The sequence below is a fragment of the Rhineura floridana genome, chromosome 5 (assembly GCF_030035675.1).
Source record: "Rhineura floridana isolate rRhiFlo1 chromosome 5, rRhiFlo1.hap2, whole genome shotgun sequence".
NCBI lineage: Eukaryota > Metazoa > Chordata > Lepidosauria > Squamata > Rhineuridae > Rhineura > Rhineura floridana.
Window position 1 is genome coordinate 124,951,436 of NC_084484.1, and position 22,104 is coordinate 124,973,539.

Sequence of the window (22,104 nt, forward strand, 5' to 3'; positions counted from 1 at the left end):
TCCATGTGATGTTCTCTTCCAGTCACTGCCTTCTCATACTTTCCCGTCCCTCAATCCGGCATTTCTCATATGCGATATATGCCAAAAACAGCTTGGAGATCAGAGGCTGAAAAATAACAAAAAGGAGATTGGGGGGGCATGGCAGCATCAACGCTTTAAATGTGGAGAATTGGACTCCTCCCACTTCTCTTGTCTCCACCCCCCTCCATCTTTGCCCATATATGCAATGGTCAGCTCTGTGCTGGGAAGGGAGAAAGGAGGGAGGGAGACAAAAAAGGGTACACCTACAAGGATGGATGAGGAAAAAGTTTGATTCAGGTACAAAGAAAGTACAAAGCAATCAGGTTTGGAGTACTAGTGGACAATTCCAATAACTGTGGGTTTTTAGTATGGCCTGGATGAACCCAGATAGTGAAGGAATAAGGGAAAGATTTAAAATTGCTAGTGGGATTTTTCAGTATTTTATGTCATACCATCAAAGCCCTATCATGTATTGTGGTATGATAGCTTGTAAAGCTGCACTTAGTATTAATTTTCAAATTTTAACCACATACAGTGAACTGCATCTTTTGTAGCTTTACTTTGTCATACTGGAACTATGGACGTAAACACACTTGTCACCAGATAAAAGAGTTTCTATTAGCCTGGAGGGGGAACAGATTGATCTGCCGATCAGTTGCAAAATCTCTTTGAAGTCGAATTTTAAAAAATGCACTCAAACAGCTCCCACCAGGTTTCACAGTAAAAAGGGGTGGGGTTTGACTAACGTCATGTGCCCGTTTTCAGAAGAGAGAGGTAAAGATGCACTGGAACCAGCAGAACAGTGAGTGTGTCTCTACCCTGGTTCTCTCTTGACCAGGCTCAGTGTGATAGCCAGCACTGTCACATGTTCATTCTGCCTGCCAAAAGTTGCATGGGTTTTGGTAGACACGTTATATCCCAGTTAAGCACACAAGTGCTTGCTCAAGGCGCCCACTTTGATAACATGCCACTGAGAACCACAGTTAACATGCCATTGAAAAAGCAGCTCTACACAGATCTTGCCCTCATTACAAGCAAACTGAATTCTCTTTACCTGAAAATAACCATCATCCATTTCAATAGATTATGGTATTGTAGGTAGGGTTGTTTTACTGTACTGTATTAATGTTTTTAGATGTTACCCACCTTGAGACCTTATGGTGAGGGGGGGCGTTTGAAACAAACATAAATAATAATGGTAATAATAATGGATTGTAGGATTTCCGCGGAGCCACACTTTCTGTATCTTATCTGAGGAGCTATTTTAAGCCAGCCATTGATGCAACTTAGCCAGGGCACTAACAGTGCTTCTTTATTTGGGATCTTTTCCTCACGTGGCACAAATAATGTCCAACTGTGTAAACGAGATTGTTCAGAGTTGGCTCATATCTGGATCAGATATTAGTAAAGCCTTATGATCTAACATAACCCCCATCCACATTTACTCAAAAACAGACCCTGCTGAGTTCAGTGGGCCTACCACACCCAACCTTACTGTGCAATCCTAGGAATGTTTACTCAGAAGCAAGTCCCGCCAAGTTCAGTTTCCAGTGAGGTAGCCCTGCTACTCTATTTTAAAGCCACGAGTCTCCTGGCACCTTAAAAACTAACACGTTATGGCATTCGTTTTTGTGGACTGGAGTCAGCTGCATCAGATGTATGAAGTGTTATCCTGATTTACAAGTGTGGGTAGAAACAGATCTGCCGCTTCCAATGCCTCTTGTGAAAACTGGGGCATCCCACGCTACTCAAACCCTGCCCCTTTTTACGGTAGAACCTGGTGACTAGTATGTTTACAGCCTGTATATACAAGCTAATGACCAGATCAAAGCATTTCTATTAGCCACACCTAGAGTGGGAACCAAGTTTTTCTGCCGATCAGCTATGAAATCTCTTTGAAGATGAATTTAAAAACATGCACTTCAGCTGCTGACATCAGATTTTACAGTAAAAAGGGGCGGGGTATGACTAGCGTCATGTGCCCTAGTGTTCAGAACGGAGAGGTGATGCACTGGAACCGGCAGAGCAGTGAGGGTGCTTCTACCTTCATTTCGAATCTAAATGTATTACCTTGGGTTTCAAATCGCTCAGGAAACCTCGACGAGTAAGGAGTTTCCCGCTTCAGATTTTTGTTCTTAAATTCGTGGAGCACCGCCCTCTAAACTGTTTAGATACATCGCCGGAGGGCACGGGGTTGGCAGCACCTCCCTCCCTACTTCTCTTTATGTGTTTGTTGACCGCCTGAACAAGGGTACCGCCTTAATCCGAGAGCCTTTGCCTCGCTTCTGTCCCTCCCTGCGGCTTGGAGTCCAAACGAAACACTTCTGGAAAGAAAGAGATCACGTGATTTGGATCGCTCCGCCTCCTCCTTCGCTCTCTCCCCCAAACGACCTCCCTAGTTAACCAGCCGCCAAGGTAGGAGCGCAGCCTTCTTTTCTGATTAGGTTGTGAAGTCGAGGAATAGCGCTTGAAGATTGGCTGTCGGATTTGTGGTCAGCCCAGCCTCTCCTCGCGTTTCACTTTCTTTAAGGGGATTTCCTGCCGGTTTCTCCCTTGATTGCCTCTAAGACTAAACTGCAAGTATTTTCGCTTGTTTAACAGTACCCTTTTGGGAGTTTAAGTAGCCCGGTTATGAGTCGGCGTAAACCCAAATTACGCGGCCCCAACCCTGTCAGATGTTTCTGCCTCTTGGTGTTGACGGCAACGTGCAGCGCCCCATCCTACTCGGAAGTAAGGCCCTAAGGACCTTTACTACCAATAAAACTAGGCTTAGATTGTATATTTAAGAGGGGAATTGTAGGAATGTTTACTCGGAAGTAAGGTTCGTTGAGCTCCTTCTCAAGTACATTGCGGAAAGTAGCAGCCGTGGTGTAACGTGCTTCCTCAGTAAGCCCCACTGTGTTTAGTGGGGACTTGCTTCTTAGTAACTGGCTGCAGTCCTAGCTCCACTTACCTCCGAGTTAATTGCATTGAACTGAGTCGAACTTACTTCTGAGTAGAGATGGGTAGGATTGCGCTGTGCGTTTTGTTTCGCAGACTTAGTTGCCTCAAATCAAGCTGTTTTCGAGGTAACAGGTCACTGAAAAAACCCAGGAAGTTTTCAGCCTGAACCTTGGCGTGTTTACACGGAGGTCTGTCTCACAGATTGTATAGGGACCTACCCTGAAGGTAGCATGCATAGAATTGGCAGCCGCCCTTAAGGACAGGAAACACGGGGTGGAACGGGTGCTGAGGTGAGGCTAAGAGAACCCTTTTCATATTCGATCCATGAAACCTATCCACTGAGTTAACACGAAACTGCTCCAAATTAGCACAGTGGTGAGGAGAGCCTGGCTGGGGGTCCAGAGTCTGTGAGTTCAAATCTCTGCTCCTGTCAAGGGCCAGCTAAAGATCACCCCACAGTGAATGGCTCTGGGGTTATGTGCCCTGCCACCTGTGCAGCTGTGGGCAAGCTGCATAGTCCCAAGGAGCTCAGTTGCCCCCCAGCTGGCCGTTGCGTTCAAGGAAGAAGCTGGCTTGTGTAGCTGTGGCAAGCTGAGCAGGCCCTTGCTAGCTGGGGAGGACTTGCCTCAGAGGGACGCAGTGGTAAACCCCCTCTGAATACCGCTTACCATGAAAACCCTATTCATAGGGTCGCCATAAGTCGGGATCGACTTGAAGGCAGTCCATTTCCAGGGGACACACACAAAAGGAGCGGGTGTTGGAGTTGCCTGAAGCAGGGAGGAAACTTTTAAAAAAAACACAGGACATGCTTTGCGGGTAACGTGTCAAGTGCTGAGGGTGCCAAGGCAAAGAGGACAATTGTGCAATTTATTTTCGTCATCCTCTTAAGTATAGCAACGAGACTGGCCTAGACTCCCAACATGCCGGGAATCAAAGGGGAGTTGCCCTGCTCAGAATAGCGGCGGAAATGGACTGTCCAATGTTTTTTTATCTCCAATCAAAATCAATCAGTTTTTACTGTTTAGCACATTTTATTGTTTAACATCAACTGCAGGATTGACAAGATTAGGGGACGTGATAGGGCCAACTAACGCAAGAAAGCTTACCTAGGATTACAAAAATATTAATGCCCACATGTAAGTAATAAGATGTTTGACTGACGGACAAAATGTCAACAGGTGAAGCTTTCTCCATAATTATATTTCTATACGAGAAAAGATTTAACCTGTTGTATTTTTGCTTGCCAGGCAGCTGCTCTGCTCTCACCCAATGCCCACCCCTAAGGAGCTTAAGCTTCATGAGTTAGTCGTTCTCATCAGTTGATCTTAGAGTGGCAATACTACATTCAGTGCAAGACTAGGTGTAGTATTTCAGATAGAGATGGGGTCTCTGCATGTGAAAAGAGATTTAGGATTCACAGCAACAAAAGTCCAGGTGCCCATGCTTAGGTAAATCTGAGGTGAACTTGTTAAAGCAAGCAGTGTATTCTAAGAGCATTTATTGTGGTTCTTTATACTTCATAATAGCAACAACAATGTGTTATCAGCACGGGTCAAACAGCCACACTGCCTTCCCTGCTTTTCTTTTTGAACAAAAAATATTTGAGTCTTTGACCTAAATATACCCTTTTTAGTGTTTATACCAGCAGCACAGCCCACCACCAAGAATCCTGATTTTCTCTCTAGCGGTGGGAATGCAATCAATATTTCCCCCTTTCCATGTTGCTGCTAAAATAATGTTAACAGTCCCACAATGACATTTTATTAAAAATGAAAATCAACAGCAAGAGATTAGATAACAAACCTGGACTGCACTCAGGGTTGTCATATACTCTCTGCCCCTCCCCTGAACAGTATTAATACGGCTGTTTTGTAGGGCTGATGTAACCAATGCTTTCTCAAGCACAATATCCCCCCATACAAACACAATAAGGATATACTAATGATGGGTTTTATTTGCATTAGCAGGGCAAATTTTGTAATACTTCTATACTGTTTTTTTAAAAATGCATACAATTAAACCTGTGCTAGAAAGAGCACAAACTTATCAGCTTCAAAATGACCCAGGAAGTCCATTCAAAGTGAACCAGGCAGGCACTCCATTGTTGGAATCTAGAGAGAAAATATAGAGTGACACAAGTACTAAGGAAGCCTCCTAAATGGCTTCAGAATGAACCAGGAAATCTCTTCTCCATTTTGTGAAGAAGAGGCTTCCTGGGTCATTTCAAAGCTGTTTTAATGTTTATTTATTTAAAAATATTTATAGACTTCATTATAAAATTCCAGGGTGGTGTACAGAATGTATTGGAACAACAGTAAATTAAAATAATAACTGAAGCAATCCACAGTAGAATAAATAGGAAATATATCTAAAAGCTAGGCATTAAAATTAGTAAATTCTTGGTTATGTAAGTACAGATACTGAAACACAATTAAGGTTGCTGCTTGTGGTACCTCAGAAGGAGGGAATTTCAAAAGCTGGGAGCCACAATAGAAGAGGCCTTCCCTTGGACATGTATGATTAATTTTCTTCTAGCACTCATTAATCACGGCTCTGACTTCATTCATTGGCTAAAATCCCTGAAATGTGGGAGCAGACTTGTATCTCACAAAGCAATTGCTTCAAATGGTACTAGCACATTTTGCTTTATACCTTTCTTTCTAAAGGGGCTAAAGACTTACTTTTTTAAAAAATGAAAGCCAAGTAGTTCAGACATACCTTCCTCTCAGCAGCACGTTGACAATTCAGTTTAAAAGTTTTGAAAGCTTTAAAAATTATTAAGTATAAAACTACCTGTAGTCATATGGTCATATAATCTTGCTTCATGTAAGAATCATAATGTGCTATTTAATGTCCAGATAGAAAGGTTATTTCTATTGGTTGTACATCTCTGCAATATGACATGCCCCAGTATCTGTAAATGGTAATTATTAGTCTACTTAGGAGGTACATTTGGTGCTTTTGTCACAAAGCGCACAATAGGTTTGCAATGCTGGTGTGTTCTTAATACAATTTAGAATTAACAGCAAATCAAAATAAATTAAATTATAAGATAGTGTGTATATATACTAATTGTAGGTTGTATATCAAGCTAATCTAAACACTCAAACTTAAAACATGAATGAGAATGAATTTATAGCGACTGGCAGGTTGGGGCAAAACATATTTAACTAAAGCATTGATTTTTGTGCATAGTACGTTGAATTTTCATATGCATGTTTTTCATTGGAGGCTTTACTGATTTCAGTCCATGGTTTTTTGGGAGGACAGATTATGTGTTCGGGCCTGCGAGAGAACTATGAGGCAGCCATGGTGCTGAGTGCAGTTGGAGATGCCTTGGGCTTCTACAATACAAAATGGGAGTTCCAACGCAGTGGTGAGAAGATTCACAGTGAAGTGGCCAAAATGGGCGGCGTGAACAAACTCAATGTAGCAGGCTGGAAAGTCAGCGATGATACGGTCATGCACTTGGCTACTGCTGAAGCCTTGGCAGCAGCTGGGAAAAACCCAGATTTAACCCACTTGTATAAACTCATTGCAACAAACTACAGAGACTGCATGGATGACATGCTGGGACGAGCTCCAGGTAATCTTTCCTAAATGTTTGCACACAACATGTTTCTCAAGTGTCATGCATGAGCTTCCTCATCAGCTTCAAAACTGCTGAGATTTGAACCTGAGATTCCCATGGCCATAGCCAAATCTCTACCCATTCCTCTATTTCGGGCTCCCCTTATCACCTACACAGATAGTGGTAGGGGTGGAGTTCTGAATCCTCTTTCCCTCCTGGTGCAATAAGCAACTATTTTTCTCTAACCTATAGATTACCATCTTCAGGAGGGCACTTTACCCTTCCACCTAGAATACAAATGCTGAACGTGAGGTCCTCCAGATGTTGGACTACAACTCCTACCAGCCCTGATCAGTGGTCAGGTGTGATGGGAGTAGGAGTCTGGGCAAAAGGCTACGTACCTCTAGAAGGAACCACACTGTTTCTTTGTAGTGAGAAAGATGGGCTCATCTGGGCTTCTCTTTTCAAAGTATTTCGCTCCTGATACATAGCTAGGGAACTGGAGAATTGCTGCATGGCAGGTTGGCATTTATTTATTTAATTTTTTTTATCCCAAGACTGGGAAACCACTTTAAGGAAGAGATGCTTTCTTCTCTCCCTATTTACTATTCCCTCCTGTGATTATGATTATTACATGCATGGCCGGAATGGGGAACTTGGGAAGGATTGTGTGTTCTCCAGTCTGGACAGTTTTTTCCACAGATCTGTGAATTCTGAGCTTTCCAACAACATAAGAGCCAAGTGTGCCAGAGACGATAAACAGCTCAAAATGGAATTTACATAGGGCATCTGTTAATATTATTTATTATTATTTATATCCTGCCCTTCCTCCCAGTAGGAGCCCAGGGCAGCAAACAAAAACACTAAAAACACTCTAAAACATCATAAAAACACTTTAAAATATATTAAAACATCTTTAAAAATACCTTTTTAAAAAAAGCTTTAAAAGCAATTCCAACAAAGACACAGACGGTGATAAAGTCTCTACTTAAAAGGCTTGTTGAAAGAGGAAGGTCTTCAGCAGGCACCAAAAAGATAACAAAAGATAAGGCACCTGTCTAATATTTAAGGGGAGGGAATTGCAAAGGGTTGGTGCCACTAAACAAGGTCTGCTTCCTTTATTGTGCGGAATGGACCTCCTGATAAGATGGTATCTGCAGGAGGCCCTCACCTGCAGAGCGCAGTGATTGACTGGGTATATAAGGGATAAGACGGTCTTTCAGGTATCCTGGTCCCGAGCTGTATAGGGCTTTGTACACCAAAACCAGAACCTTGAACTTAGCCAGTAGCTAATGGGTAATAAAAAATGTTTTAAAAAATGGCTGAATATATCCATGCAAAGTTGTACCATGTGCTGTGCATAAGGAATATTGTGATGCATGAGGAGGATATTAATTCATCCCAGGAGACTGAAACACAATTCAGTTTGTCTTTTGACTACATTTGGGTGTTTCTTAGAAACAGTGAACTTTTTATAAGCCTTGTTAGGTCAATAGGAATCATTGGGAAAGTGGGTTGCTTCTGCACTAGATGTTTAATGTGGACTTGCCCTCCATCACTCACTCAGGTATTGTGGAAAATCCTGGCAAAGTCTCAGCTGAAAAGCTGTATTCTGGCATTTTGCCTGTGATCTTCCTTCTCTTAGTCTGATTTGGAGTGATTTTTCTGTCACAAAGCACCTTTGTGTCCCCTGGCTTGCACTTCTGCCTTCAAGGTCTCTTCTGCTGTTATATTTCTAGGCTGGGTTAGGCTTCTTTAATAAAACCTTTGGCACACTTACTTAAGAAGGAACATAGAAAGCTGATTTATACTGAGGCAGACAATTGTTCCATCTACTCTCTACTAGGCTGGCCAGCAGTTCCAGATGAGGGTGTTTCCCAGCCCTACCTGGGATGTTTTGCATGCAAAGCATGTGTTCCACCACTGGGCTACAGTCCTTTCCCTAAAAAGTCCTAATTGCGCAGAAGCACAAGTACACTAGCCCTGGGACAGGCCTTCAAAACAAAGGAGATATCATTGTTTTGCCAACCTCACTGCACTTTAGTGTGACTGGACGCACAACCCAAGCTTGCAATGTGCCAATGAATTAAAAAAATACTGTACTTGCACTTCAGTTCTGATTTCTTTGTTGTCTGAAATAAAACAACACCAGCTGCCAGCTTTTTTACAGTTTTTAACAGAATTAACCTGCATACCCCACCCCAGCTCTTCAGAGATGCACCCTGAAATGACACTCTTTCCTGAGGTTTAGGAAATCTTTCTCTCTGGACCTTTCTGGTAACTTTTAATATTATTTTTTGTGAGTGCCCTGGGGTAAAAGTACATTAATAGAAAACCCTTCAGAAATTAACTGAGGAGAACCTTGCATTGTTATTTTTCTATAGTCAGCATTTTCCCCTAATACTGTAGAGTTAAGAACAGTCTAGTCCAACACCTGTTTCCCACAATGGCCAACCAGGTACCTGTGGGCAAACCCACAAGCAGAACAAGAGGGTAATCGCCTTCTCCAGCCAGCTCTCGTGCCCCAGCAACATTCACATCCTGGAGGTGGTATGTAGCCATCATGGATAGCTTTGTAGGATGTTATTTAGGATATAGCACTACAATAATTACATTTTGTAGAATTACAGCTATAGTTCTGCAGCACAGCAAAGCCTGAGCTTTACAGAAGGGCCCTAGAGGGAAAAGGACCCTGTGTTTCTGCCTTTCTTTCTAGTCATGTTACCTCTCTCTCTCTCTCTCTGACTTTACTATGTAACAATGAGTACACACACACAGAATGGTACAGGAACAAGCTCTCAGTATATATTGGAAAAAAGTTATATAAAGAGGTGGGGGAGAAAAACTAGTTTCAATGAAGAAGTCGCAAACTTTTGAGGTAGCAGAGAGGTTAAGGCCAGGCGCATGCTGTAAGCTGGGAAATCCCCTGTTCTAATTTTAGGGCTGCAGTTAATTGACTGTTAGCCTTGGTCTCAGCTTGAATATGGTGATGAAACTATTGGACTCCCATTATTACTCAGTTGTACTCATGTTATTGCACAGATGTATGGAGGACTTAGCATATTCTCTTTGTTGCTTTCTAAACTGTCTTTTATATATATATATATATATATATATATATATATAACTTTCCTTATATATATAGCACTTTCCTTAAGCATTTAGATATCAAAAAAGGAAAAGCAGTTCTCCTTTGGGGAAGGGCGTAGCTCAGTGGTAGAGCTTTGCATTGCATGCAGGTTCAAGTCCTGGCATCTATAAGCAGGGTTGGGAGAGACATCCACCTGAAACGCTCGAGCTCTGCTGCCAGTCAGTGTAGACAATACTGAGCTAGATGGACCAGTGCAGCCTTTCATGTTCCTACATTCTATGTTTATGTAGCATCATCAGTGTACTGCATGTATGCATGTATGTGTACATACAGCATTTATACATTTTGGAACTAAAATCCAGACATCAGGATTCCTGTACTGCTGGTAGCACAACAGAGCGCTGCACCAGAAGCAAGCATATAGTGGGTTCAGTTTTCTGCACCAGTCTGAGGACAGTTTGTCATTGAGGCCTTTCTATCCATGCTAAAACTTGTGAATCCTCTGTTCTGTAGGATAGCAGAGTCCGCAGATGTCTTATGGGGCTGGAGGGCTTTCATTTACCCTAAGGTCCCTCTGGCAAGCACCTACAACTGGAACATAGGAGGCTGCCTGTCAGACCACTAGTCCATCTTGCTTAATATGCCAGGAATTGCCAGTGTGGTGTCTTCTAGATACTCCCATCAGCCACAGCCAGCATGGACAGCTGTAGTCTGAGAACAGCTGGAGGGACCCACACTGACTAGCAAGAGTTCTCCAGGGGTTGGAGTTATTCCTAGTCCTTCCTGGAGATGCTAGGGATTGAACCAGGAACCTTCTGCATGCTGTGCGTGGTCTGCCACTGAGCTATAGTCCACCCCCTAAAAACAGACAGTAACGTTTGTCAACAGAGTTTGGTGGAGCAACTAAACGGGGAAGATAACAAGCATAGTTGTATAAACAGTCAAACTTGATTATCAGAACCTGGTGGGGTTATTAGACACTAGGTGTTCCCAGAAGAAAAACTTTAACCTATGATTTGATTGTGGATGAGGGGGCAACTTGGTATGTATAACAGTCCTGGGCGGATGAGCTGTGTCCACCCAAGTACTTGGTGCAATATCATGCCAAATTGGGGGAGAGGGCTTTGTTGTCTTAAAAATTCCTTCTTCCTCACCAGGAGACCGATACACACTACAGTCTCCCTGAGTAGTCTCAGATGTGGTATTGGACAATCTTTTCATGATGGGGTTGGTGGCTGGTGCTCCTGTCGAGGCTCTTGTCCCACTGTAAAATACTGAGATGCATAGAGCCGTTGACATGATTGCTCCTACATGCACTCGCCATAATTGTGGAACATGTAGGTCACCTTGATACCCTAGTGATGTTTGTGTACTGAAAGTGGAGGGCTAGCAGCTAGTGCGCAAGTGGTGTAAATGCCAGTCAGAACCTGATTAAATACGGGTGAGGTCACATTACTGCACCTACTTACTATAGCTCGTGGCAAAGTAGCTTACTTCTCTGCTTTTGTCTTCCATCTGGCAGAGATTTTCTGCATGGTGAATGGGCTTTGGTTATTTGGCCAAGAAGGGTTAATCTGACACCCTTGGCAGTCTGCTGCAACAAATCTGAGAGGTGCTTGAGGGGCAAAATTGCTCAGATTCAGAGAGTTGGATGCCACAGTTAGCACAAGTCCAGTGGCGGCGTCCAGAGTGTACTCCGTTCTATCTGTACTGGATCTGTTTCAAATATTGTAGTCTGAGGATGTGGACAAGCTTCTTGAAGTATGGCTGAGTTTATGCCCTCTGCCTATCTTGGCTTCTTATTTATTATTTATTTATTTATTCTATTTCTATGCTGCCTTTTGGCCAAAAGGCCCTCAAGGCGGTTCACAAAAAATAAAAATAAACACAAATACAAAATACGCATCAAAAAAAGAATACAGTGCACAGGAATTTAAATAACAAAATATTAACATTGTTAAAAAAAAACACCAAGGTTCTTTACAGGCCTGAAGATAATCTGTCCCAAAATGTAGTACTGCCACTTCAAGAATTTTAGTCCTCAAACATTGAGCAGCTGTTGCAAAGGATTCGCTCACCAACATGATTGGATTCTTCCCCGAAATCATCGTCCATAGACTTGAAGCAGAACTTGCAGTTGGACCGGTTGAGGAGTGCCTTGAAGTCGCCCAGCATCACCCGCTTGGCCGGGATGGGCAGTTTCACCAGGTACAGCATCTCCCGGTCATCCAGATGGTAGATGGAGCTAGCCATAGGAGATTGAAGGTGTGGGTTCAGAGAGTGGTTAATGCTTCATTGGAGGGAGATACCATCCACTTTGAATAAAGTGGTAGTGCATCCCCTCCTTAAGAGGATCTCCCTGAACCCAGAAGCATTAAACAACTATTGCCCAGTGTTAAATATCCCCTTTTGGGACCAGGTGCTTCAGAGTGTGGCATAGGCCCTATCTTCAGGGAGCGTGTTTGGAATAAATTGATTATCTGGATCCATTTCAGTCCAGCTTCAGGCCTGGTCATGTCACTGAAACCAACTTGTTTGCCATGTTGAAGTTTGTCAGGAGAGAGATGTGGGGAGTATGGCTCTTCTCTTTCTCCTTAACCTTTTGGCAGCTTTTAGCACCATTTACCACAGTATCCTTCTGAAGGTAGGGTTGTGGGCGCTGTACTTCAGTGGTCCTTCTCCTGTCTCCTGGGCTGTTTCCAGAAAATGGTTGGGGGGCACTGTTCGAGGCCATAGGAGTTGACCTGTGGTGTCTTTTAGAGTTCCACTTTGTCCCACATATCAGGAGATATGGAATGAGGCATCACGAATATGTGGATGACACCCAGCTCTCTCTCTCTGTTCCATCTGCATCAGGAGAGGCAATTGAGATGCTAGACCAGTGTTTGGAGATGATGATGAGCTGGATAAACTGAAGCGGAATCCTAAAAAGATAGATGTTATGTGCTTGGAGTTCCTGAGTCCAGGAGGTGGGAGATGGCCTCTTCTGGACTGGGTTGCACTCCTCTGGAAGGAGCTGTTCTGTAGCTTGGGGGTACTCCTGGATGCAATAATGTCATTGGAGGCTCAGGTGGCTTCATTGGCTAGGAGTGCCTATTTCCAGCTCCAGGCAGTTCATCAGGTACGGCCCCCTTTTGGACGGAGATGACTTGGCCAGTATACGCCATGGTCTGAATGAATGAATGAATGAATTTATTTCGGTCATGGACCAGCCAACATAGTATGAACACAATACACAAATTACACAATATACGATTTACAATAAAACCATTAGGAGGCATAAAATGTATAAAATTAGGAATACTAAAATATATAAAAGGAACCAATAATTAAAATAATTGATTAATATCTAAAATCTTCTGTCTGCAGGTGGTGGCCGCTGTGCAAAATTTAGCTACCCTGAGTGTCACCATTGGGCTAGTGTCTGCTAACAAAAGATGGAGGTAGTCAGCTTCAGACTTTACAGAAAGCTCGTGTAAGATAGGAGTAATAAGAACATGCCGGAGGTCTCGGTAAAAAGGACAGTTCAAAAGAATATGTCCAATGGTCTCCACCTCCCGTGCTTCGCATGGACAAACTTGATCTTGATAGGGCACTCTATTATACCTACCATCGAGCAGGGCAGATGGCAAAACATTGAATCTGGCCAGAGTAAAAGCTTTTCTATATCTGGACACAGTTAGATTTGTTAAATAAGACATAGAAGAAAATACTCTTTGATTTAGACTCAGATTAGAATATGCCGCAGCCAAACTTAAATTATTCTGTAATTCTATATCCTTGATCCGTTGCTGGATGGCTATTTTGGCCTTAGTGAACCCGAGCTCTATGAGAGCCTCAGGCGAAAAACCCAGGGCGTAAAGTTTACACGTGGCTTCCATCTAGATTGAAATGGGTCTTCTAGCATCAGGGGAGCCAGTCCTATGTGTGTAAATATCATTTTGAGCCAGTAATTGATTCTATAGATCCAGGCACGGGATTCAATTAGTAGAAGACCGACCTCGAGGCGTATAGCCACGTTAGGTACACAAGAGGGGAGGCCTAAAATGGCTCTTAGGAACTTGGATTGGATAATTTCCAGAGGGCCATACTCCTCGAGCGCACAAAATTGCACTCCATAGAGCATCTGAGCTATTACCTTGGAGCTAAACACCTGGATCGCCGAGGGGACATATTGCCCCCCTTTACCATAGAAGAAAGATAAAAGCGCCTTGACAGTCCTCTGGGCATTCGCCATAGCGTAGGTAACTTGCGGTTTCCAGAAGCCAGAGGAATGGAAAATAATGCCCAGATACCTATAGATTGTGACCTGCTGAATCGGATGGTCATTTATTTGCCATTTGTGCTTGATCTTTTTCTTGGTGAAGATCAGCAATTTGGTTTTATCATAGTTTATTTTAAGCATCTCCTCGTTACAGTAGGCCACGAGCGCCCTCAAGAGGCGCCGAAGGCCAACACTTGTTTGAGCTAAGAGGACCGCGTCGTCCGCATATAATAATATGGACAGAGGCCTATTCTCCAATTTAGGGGGATGAGAATTTACTGACCTTAGGTAACTAGGTATTGAGTTTATGTACAGATTGAAAAGAGTAGGGGCAAGAATGCGGCCCTGTTTGACTCCATTCAAGGTGGGAATGGACGCTGACAAATGTATGCCATGGTCTGGTAATTTCCAGACTGGATTATTGCAAAGTGTCCACGTGGGGCTGCCATTGAAGATTACTCAGAAACTCCCAACTGGCTGGGGTTCAGTTTTAGAACTTGTGATGGGACCTCAGGGTGAAGAACAGGTAATAATAATTATCATTAGTAATTGGATTGTAGTCCTAATAAAACCTCAGCAAGTCAATGCTTACCAAGCAGCAGAGGGTTAGAGGAAAGTTATTCCGATATTATCTTGTGAATGGAAAAACAGGTGGTGTATGGTGCTGAGTGCACATATTCTTAACTGCCAGTCAGTTTAAGATGTAAATAAGCATTCTGGATAGTTGTACAAGCTCTCCACCTTTTCTATCCTTCATAGGTGATACCTGCATGCACTATGCACTGAACCTGGATCCAGACAAGCCAGAAAGCTGGAAACCAGACTTCTGTAAAAGAGGAGGAGGGTGTGGTGCAGCCATGAGGTCAATGTGCATTGGACTGAGGTTTCATCATCCAGAAGAGCTGGAAAGCTTGATTGCAGTCAGCATAGAGAGTGGTCAGATGACTCATCATCACCCTACTGGCTACCTTGGATCCCTGGCTTCTGCTCTTTTTACTTCTTATGCCATAAATCGCAAGCCACTCCAGGAGTGGGGGAAAGGGCTGATGGAGGTGCTGCCAAAGGCAAAAACTCATATCCAGAAGTTGGGTTGCTTTGTGGAAAAGAACTTGGAGCATTGGTAAGTAATATGCATTTTCACAGATGGAAGGTTCTAAAGGTCATTTGACAGATTCAGTTGGGGAACCTCCAGGTCAATCTTGGCCCACCAGGGAGACCATTTCCCCAATACCATGAGTACCTGTCAGTCAGATGACATCACTGGGTGACATCAGCTGAATGGTGGGGGGGTTCAATCCTGCTGCATGATGCTTTGCCGGCATGTTCCTGCTCCGCGCACCTGTCAAAGTTGACATACAGTAGAGGGAGATGGCCAGCTAGGCAAAAAAAGGTTCCTGGGGTAGATTAAAATGTACTGGTGTGAGTCTGAGCAAGTATGCAGTGTATCCTATGCTGGTGACCAAGATAGATTCTTCTCAGTAGAGGGGAGGAATGGTCCCTAAATTATGTTGTCTGCAACAGAGAAAGCGTTTACTGTATCTGTACTTGTCTCCAAATGTGTTGGATGTGAAATTTTCTAAGTTCATAATAGATCTATTCTTTATACTAATAGAGGGTGTATACAGATAATTTTTTATTGTGAAACCTAAGCACATGCATGTACATTGTCCCGGATTTCTGTTTGTTAGGAACTACTTTGAAAGCCAGTGGAAGAAGTACCTGGAAACTAGAGGCATTTCAGATGGGGAATCTCCTCCTTCCTTCCCTGAAGTATATGGTGTGAAAGAGAGAGACGAATTCTACAAGTCCTTGAGTTTCTCTGGCTGGGGAGGTAGCAGCGGGCATGATGCTCCTATGATTGCTTACGATGCCATCCTTGGTGCCAGGGATTGGATTGAGTTGGCTCATAGAGGTTTCTTTCATGGTGGGGACAGTGACTCCACTGGGGTCATGGCTGCTTGTTGGTGGGGGGCAATGTATGGTTTCAAAGGGGTCAATGCAAATAACTATAAGGAAATTGAATATAGAGACCGATTGGAAAAAGTAGCAAGGGAGCTCTATCTCCTCAGCTTGACTGCGGAGCAGTGAAGTGGCACTTTGGAGTGAGAGGACAGTATGTATCTGCAGAGAACTAGAATTTGCTAATATGCTCTGATGCTGTTCATCGTTGTCAAGCATATACTGTAGTGCTGTAAGTCAGAGAAAAGGCCTTCCTTGATGAGCTCTTACAATAATTGATGCATTAACACTGAGTGAAGCCAGCTTGGATCCAAATTATCCTGTTTACTTCTGTGTGCCAATAAAATGTTGAAAAACCTAGCAGGGGGTGCTGTAACACAAAAGTTAGCTGGTGGGGTAAAATATCACAGGAATTATTTGTTGTCATTATTTCTAAAATTTGCTATGAAATTTGCTATCTTTTGGTACAGTTTTTAGACACTTTTGATTTGTTTAGAGAGGTGACACCAGAGTTCTGTATTGAGAAGCATTTCACTATCAAATCACCTTTACAGGCCACAAATGTTTTTTCTGTCAATAGATCTTAATTGGAATTTGAACATTTTCAAGGCTGGGAATTTACAGGCACATCTTTTCCCAGCATTAAGGTTATTTATTATTATTAATTCAATTTCTGGCCTGCCCTTCATCCCGAAAGAACCCAGGGCAGCAATGTAGTGCCAGTTGTTTGCTAGACCCTACCAATCTGTTTTCAGCACAGTTTGAGGCATCAAACCTCAAAGTGGAAAGAGTTGGGGCCTTCTTTCTGAGTGATGTGTAGGCAGATCTGATTAGGTAAGGCAGATGGGGAACCAGTGGCCCTCCAGATGTTGTTTGACTCCAGCTCCCATCATCCTGGTCACTGGTCATGCTGGGTGGGGTTATGGGAGTTATTATCCAGCTCCCTGCCTGTGGAATGCTCTCCTCAGAAACTTGCCTGGCTCCATCACTCTTCCTTTTTAGGTGCTAGGCTAAGGCATTTTTATTCACTCAGGCTTTGGGTGGTTGAAGTTTATTGTACAGTGTTTTAAGTTTGGCTTCCAACTGATTTTTGTTTTTTATTTTGTTAAGTCCCTTTTGAGACATTTCTTTTTTCATATAAACTGACCAACAAATGCAATAAATAATAACAACAACATTTGCAGCCCCAGAGCTTCACCATCCTTGCTGTAAGAGAACCAAAAGGTAGTCAAGAGGCAAGGGATGAAGACCTTTAGCTGAATTAGAATGGCTATTTAGAACAGGTATGTTTGGATCTCTTCCAAGTGGCTTTTGCACCTCAGACAAGGATAATAATCAAATAACATTTAACTTGTAGGTACTGTTGCTAAAGGGAGGTTTCTAAGAACTTTCAACTTGAGCCCCAAAACATTCATTTCTAAGATTTCTTAGATACAGGATCCAAAAGAGAACTTCAAATAAAAAATGTGTAATACAAGGATCTCAAGTCACCCTTTACAGGCAAATAAATAAATAACAACTTTATATTAGCATAGTGATTAAGAGATTGAGCTGAGAATCAGATAGTCCCCATTTTAAAGGTCACCTCTGCCATGAACTCAGTAGGCAGCCTGAGGCAAGCCACTCTCTTTTAGTCCGTGCTCTCATCTGCAATATGGGGAGAGTACTGACCTGCCTTGCAGCAACAACCTGGTGCCCTCCAGATGATTTCACCTACAGCTCCCATTAGCCTCAGCCAGGGGCCTCTCACAAGTTGGCAAAGGCTGCCTTTCAGGATTGTTGCAAGGATTACAACTAGATAGCGCATTTAAATCACTTTGAAGTCTTAAAATTGCTATATGCATGTTAAGTATCATTGTAGGTTTTTACAGATGTGGCTGCAGAAAAGTGTTAAAAGCAGAGATTGGGTTTGGGCGAGACAGTCTTGCATCCAAAAGGTGTGAATTAGAGATTTTTTTGTTTTGATCTGTAGAGGACCTATCAGGTAGGTAATTAATTTTTCTTCTTCTGGATGAAAACCAAAGTAACTTTCCCCAAGAGGAAGTATCACAACTATTCATTTGGTAACTATATAGCCAATCTTGGTCATGACTGAGTTTTAATTACCATCTTACTTGGATTGTAAACAGACTGATGTTTAATTATATTTTTTTGCTATCTTTGCTTCATTAAAACTCACTTATTTTGCTTTACCAATTCCTAATTTGTTGACAGATCATTTCTGTTCTTTCATTTAATTAACCTTTTTGGATTTTCATTCACTGATTTAGAATTATATTTGACAAACTTTTTCTACTGTAATCAATATCCTTAAAATTTTAATAAACAATCATTCAAACTTGCCTAGTTTGTGACTCAAGAGAGCTCTGTGGACTGGGACTGAATCCATGGGAGGAAAGCTCCATTAAGACTTTTAGGGCATCCCTCCAACAAGGTGAAGGCTGCTTCTCACTGTAAATTGATAAACAGTTGCTAATTATACAGTTGGATGTCCATTCCACCTCCCCAAATCATAAGGATTAATTATGTTCATCATCTTAGTCTCCTCCTTCCTCCCCAACATTCTGTTTTGCCCAGTTTAGTGGAGGCAGTTCTTCTAAGCACTTGTCAAGTGTTTCTAATCCTAGTACAAAGCTGCATGGCCGCAATTAGCTTTCAGCACAATAGGGGAAGAACAGGCCAATGAAATCCATTTTCTAGTACTACAGGTGGCTCATCTTAGGCCACTTGGCAGTGCCTGGACCAAGGATCTGTCCAAGTGCTGGCACTGGCAATGCATGCAACAACTGCTCATTCATGCTTTCAGAGGAATCACTCCCATGTGCAGCAGCTGTGCCAAGTGCATGGCTAGAGCAAGAACCTCAGAGCTTGAATATACTATTTGACATTGCAGGCATTGGTAGGGAGTCATCCTTCGACAGCTGTGTTGCATCAATAGGAGGAGGGAAGCTTTGGTAGCAGAGTTCAAAGCCATCAACACAGGACATTAAGTCACACTTTCAAGACGGTTTACTACAGCTCTGTCGTGTGTTGTATAAAACATTTAGTGCAACATGGTACAAAGTTCTTTAATAGTAATAATAATAATAAAAACCCAAACTGTTTCCCCACATCATGCAAATTTAGCTTGTTCTTTTTCCTCTGGATTTATTAGAGAAAAAAGTTGTCCGTAGAGCTTATTATAGGCAATGTCCATGTTTTGAAAAGAAACAGGATCCCAAACTGGGCAGCGGCTTGGCAGCACAGCAGACAAGTCATTTGCAAGGTAATCTGTGTGATCATCAATGCTGTTTAAGGGACAATCCTCTATCTATACTGGCTTTGATAAATATCTGCATATTTTCCAAGAGTTCATAGTCAAATATTAGAATGACTGACCACTGGAGGTCGCTGTGGGACAGCTTTCCATAGATAGAAGGAAACGGAAAGGGAAGGATTGCTGGTTACACAGAGAAGCACTGAGGCGACTAGATCAGTACAACAGATTTCAATGCAAAGATGCAATGTTCTTTAGGGCAGGAAATCATCTTGCTGACTTTATTCCTTTTTAAAGAGCCAAACTGAGTTACAGCTCCTGTCCCGAAGCAGTATATGTACAGGACATTTTATAAAACAACAGACACAAGCCGGGGGCTCTCTTTTTGCTTTGCTGTTAATTCCCATTCATTTTTTGTTTCCTCCCTTCTGAATTCGCTGGGCAGGCAGGAGGAAGGAGTGTGAGTTTTCACGTTACACACACAGAGGTTTTAATCTAGGAATAATTGGTTGCAGAGGCAAATTTGGTCCAGGGAACATTCTGGATGCTTTATTGGAATGCTACAAAATCCTCCTTTACGAGGAAAGGAGGTGATTTTTAAAAGAAATGTCAAAGCTTGGGGTAAATACAGTACATTTACCTAGAGAATGAGTGAGTTGAACATGTGCATTCCCTTTCCTCCTGGCAGAGCACATGGATGACAAACTCCTGCATGGACTTCCACCAGTTATAAAGCACCATTTATTAAAGCAAATGTGTTATCTCCACAAGGAGCTCCAAGAGGTGCATTCTAACAAGATTATATCATGATGTTTTTACTCCTCAGGAAGAGCTCACTCTCTCGTATCCCTACCTTCAACCTGCCACCCCCTCCTGCCAAAGCAGCTGAACATGCTGACACGTATGGCTGGCAACATATGTCTTTACATAGATTCAGTTGTTTTATGAAAAAGGTTGTGACCAGCTTTGCTGGGAAGATTTTTAGGAAGACAGCAAATAACAATTTTCTAGAAAATATGTTTCCCTGCCCCTGGGGCATAAGAGTGGTGGTCCATCAGAGATAACAAGCATTTCCAAGATAGTACAGGAGAAGAACAGTTGGTGGAAAGTAGGTATTCTGCCTGTATCAGCTCCCAACATTGTTTGTTAACAAACACCATGTCTTTCATAGAAAGAACAGCAGGGTTTTTTTTTTGCCACAGCATGTCCTCATAGTCCACTTATTGTGGCTTTTGTAGGGCTGTGAGGAATGGCGGTGAAAGGTGTTGCACCTGGAAAAATAAAGCTGAAGTAGCAAAATGGCACACACAGTTACAAGAGGGAAAGGAGACTATTCAGAGATCCTTTTCTTGCCTGATACAAGTTCCTTTGGGTATTTAGCGCAACTGGAAATGAAACTTGGTCAATATGTCCATACATTCTCTGTCCTGTGTTTCAATATCCCAGAGCCCAATTCGAAGCCAGTCCCACTCAAAGAGGCAGCCACTTTCTCTCTACTTCCTAAATCATTACTCTGATTAGTCTGAATGTCTTTAGAAACAGGAGTTCCGGGTTTCATACCTGCAGTCTCCAAAGGAGTGGCAGTGGGCTTAAGAAAACACAGAGGGCAACCGTATGCCTTTTTAGTAAATAGATTTGTATAGGCAGTAGTACTGGGGCCATCACGGCTCAGAAATTCTGCCTCACTGACACATACAAGCCTTTGCTGGACTGCAACTGGCACAAACAATTCAAATGTGATGCCAATGGCAAAGCCACCCTATAGGCATTTTCAGTCCTTAGGAGGAATGAAAAACTTCTGGAGTTAGAAGGGCGGCAGAGGCTATCCAACCTAACAGAAATGCTGCTGCTTGATACTTGGCTGAAAGCAGATCTGGTTGTGTTTTCTCCAGAGCAAAAGGCAGCCAGTTTGGTCTTTTCTGGCCCTCTCCAATTCAAAGGCTCAAGTTTTTGTCAAAACAAGCCCATTTGATAAAACAAGCTCAAAAATGTGCCCTGCTTTGGCACAATGAGAGCCCCACCAAAATCAATGCCCCCTGGGGATTGTCCTCTGCATAATAATACAAGAATATGTCTTTTTGCAACAAAATTACAGGCCAAGGGACAACTGTTGAGAATGGATGGAGGGGAAAAACCCAATTAGAAAAACCACTATATACAGTGAACACATGGACCTCCCCTCCCCATGCCACTGGCTGGATCTTCACGGCATTCTGGGGTGCTCAAGTTCCTCCGGTCCAAAAAGATCACAGGGACATCACGGTGGAGCTTAGTTTGGATCCAAAAAGTACAAATGCTGAATAAAAAGACAACAAAAATAATTCCTTTGGGTTCCAGGTGCATCTTCACCTCTCTGTAGGTCTCTCCCTTTTAATCTATAGTCCCTGGGTGGATACTGAGAACGGGAGGCTCCAGACAAGTGGGTGAGTAGTTTAGGTGTGGTTCTTTGATCCACAGCAAGGGGACCCCATTCTTGCCTTCAGAATTCTTGCTGGAATTTCTGCTTTTGAACCGCACCAGCAGGATGGTGATGATGAGGATGCCGAAGATGGGGAAGGGGTAAAAGAACACAAAGTAGAAGAGGGAGTCGTTGGAGCAGATGACAGACTGTAGAGAGGAGCCTGAAAGAGTTAATGCAGGAAAGAAGATAAAACATACAGGGCAACAAAACTTCACCTCCTGTGCATCCTAGCCTAATAACCATTAAACAAAACAGTGACAGCTCTGGGAAGTGGCTACCACTAGCCCAGCTGCATGGTGGAGTGAAGCAGTTGCTTGAGGCAGAAGCAGACTTGACACATTATTTTATTTATTTCCATATTCTTGCAAAATGGCACCTCTTGGACCTTCTGCTTCAAAACACCAAACACGTCTTTTGTTTGTCCTGTGTATGGACTATGGTATGACACCAAAGTGTGCATGAATTTTTAGATCTCTCCCCCTATAAAAGGGGCTGTTTCCTGGTGCTTCCCTTTGTTCTTTTATTCCTATCCTGTTAA

The 22,104-nt window shown here is 42.8% G+C and overlaps 3 protein-coding genes across 11 annotated transcripts in view; 1 reads left to right on the top strand and 2 right to left on the bottom strand.

Moving 5' to 3' along the window:
- Positions 1 to 2,520, bottom strand: part of CD80 (CD80 molecule) — a 62,005-nt gene extending 59,485 nt beyond the window's left edge. For 2 of the 3 annotated variants that reach the window (XM_061628004.1, XM_061628003.1), the window contains exon 1: positions 2,092 to 2,517. The gene's annotated coding sequence lies outside the window, so the exon portion shown is untranslated. Of the gene's footprint in view, positions 1 to 2,091 lie in introns of all 3 variants that reach the window. The other variant, XM_061628005.1, reaches the window with a different exon arrangement.
- On the top strand, positions 1,993 to 18,195 carry ADPRH (ADP-ribosylarginine hydrolase). 6 transcript variants are annotated; one of them, XM_061627998.1, is made up of 4 exons: positions 1,993 to 2,436; positions 6,235 to 6,550; positions 14,650 to 15,010; positions 15,579 to 18,195. In XM_061627998.1, exons 2-4 carry the CDS (start codon positions 6,238 to 6,240, stop codon positions 15,976 to 15,978), a joined length of 1,074 nt encoding a protein of 357 aa, XP_061483982.1. In that variant the 5' UTR covers positions 1,993 to 2,436; positions 6,235 to 6,237; the 3' UTR covers positions 15,979 to 18,195. The 6 variants fall into 6 exon arrangements, with proteins under 6 accessions (XP_061483982.1, XP_061483985.1, XP_061483984.1 ...); XM_061628000.1 differs by lacking the exon at positions 1,993 to 2,436 and adding an exon at positions 2,443 to 2,597 and having other exon boundaries at positions 6,212 to 6,550; XM_061627999.1 differs by lacking the exon at positions 1,993 to 2,436 and adding an exon at positions 2,443 to 2,597.
- The window catches only part of IGSF3 (immunoglobulin superfamily member 3), a 191,314-nt gene continuing 187,272 nt past the window's right edge, over positions 18,063 to 22,104 (bottom strand). For both annotated transcript variants that reach the window (XM_061627994.1, XM_061627995.1), the window contains one exon: positions 18,063 to 21,726. In XM_061627994.1, coding sequence (XP_061483978.1) covers positions 21,476 to 21,726 — 251 coding nt within the window. In that variant the 3' untranslated portion in view covers positions 18,063 to 21,475. The remainder of the gene's footprint in view (positions 21,727 to 22,104) is intronic.

Coding starts and splice junctions, on each gene's coding strand:
- ADPRH (XM_061627997.1), top strand. CDS start 2,653: ATGAGTCGGCGTAAACCCAAATTACGCGGCCCCAACCCTGTCAGATGT. Junction 6,551..14,649: donor CATGCTGGGACGAGCTCCAG/GTAATCTTTCCT, acceptor TATCCTTCATAG/GTGATACCTGCATGCACTAT. Junction 15,011..15,578: donor GAAAAGAACTTGGAGCATTG/GTAAGTAATATG, acceptor TCTGTTTGTTAG/GAACTACTTTGAAAGCCAGT.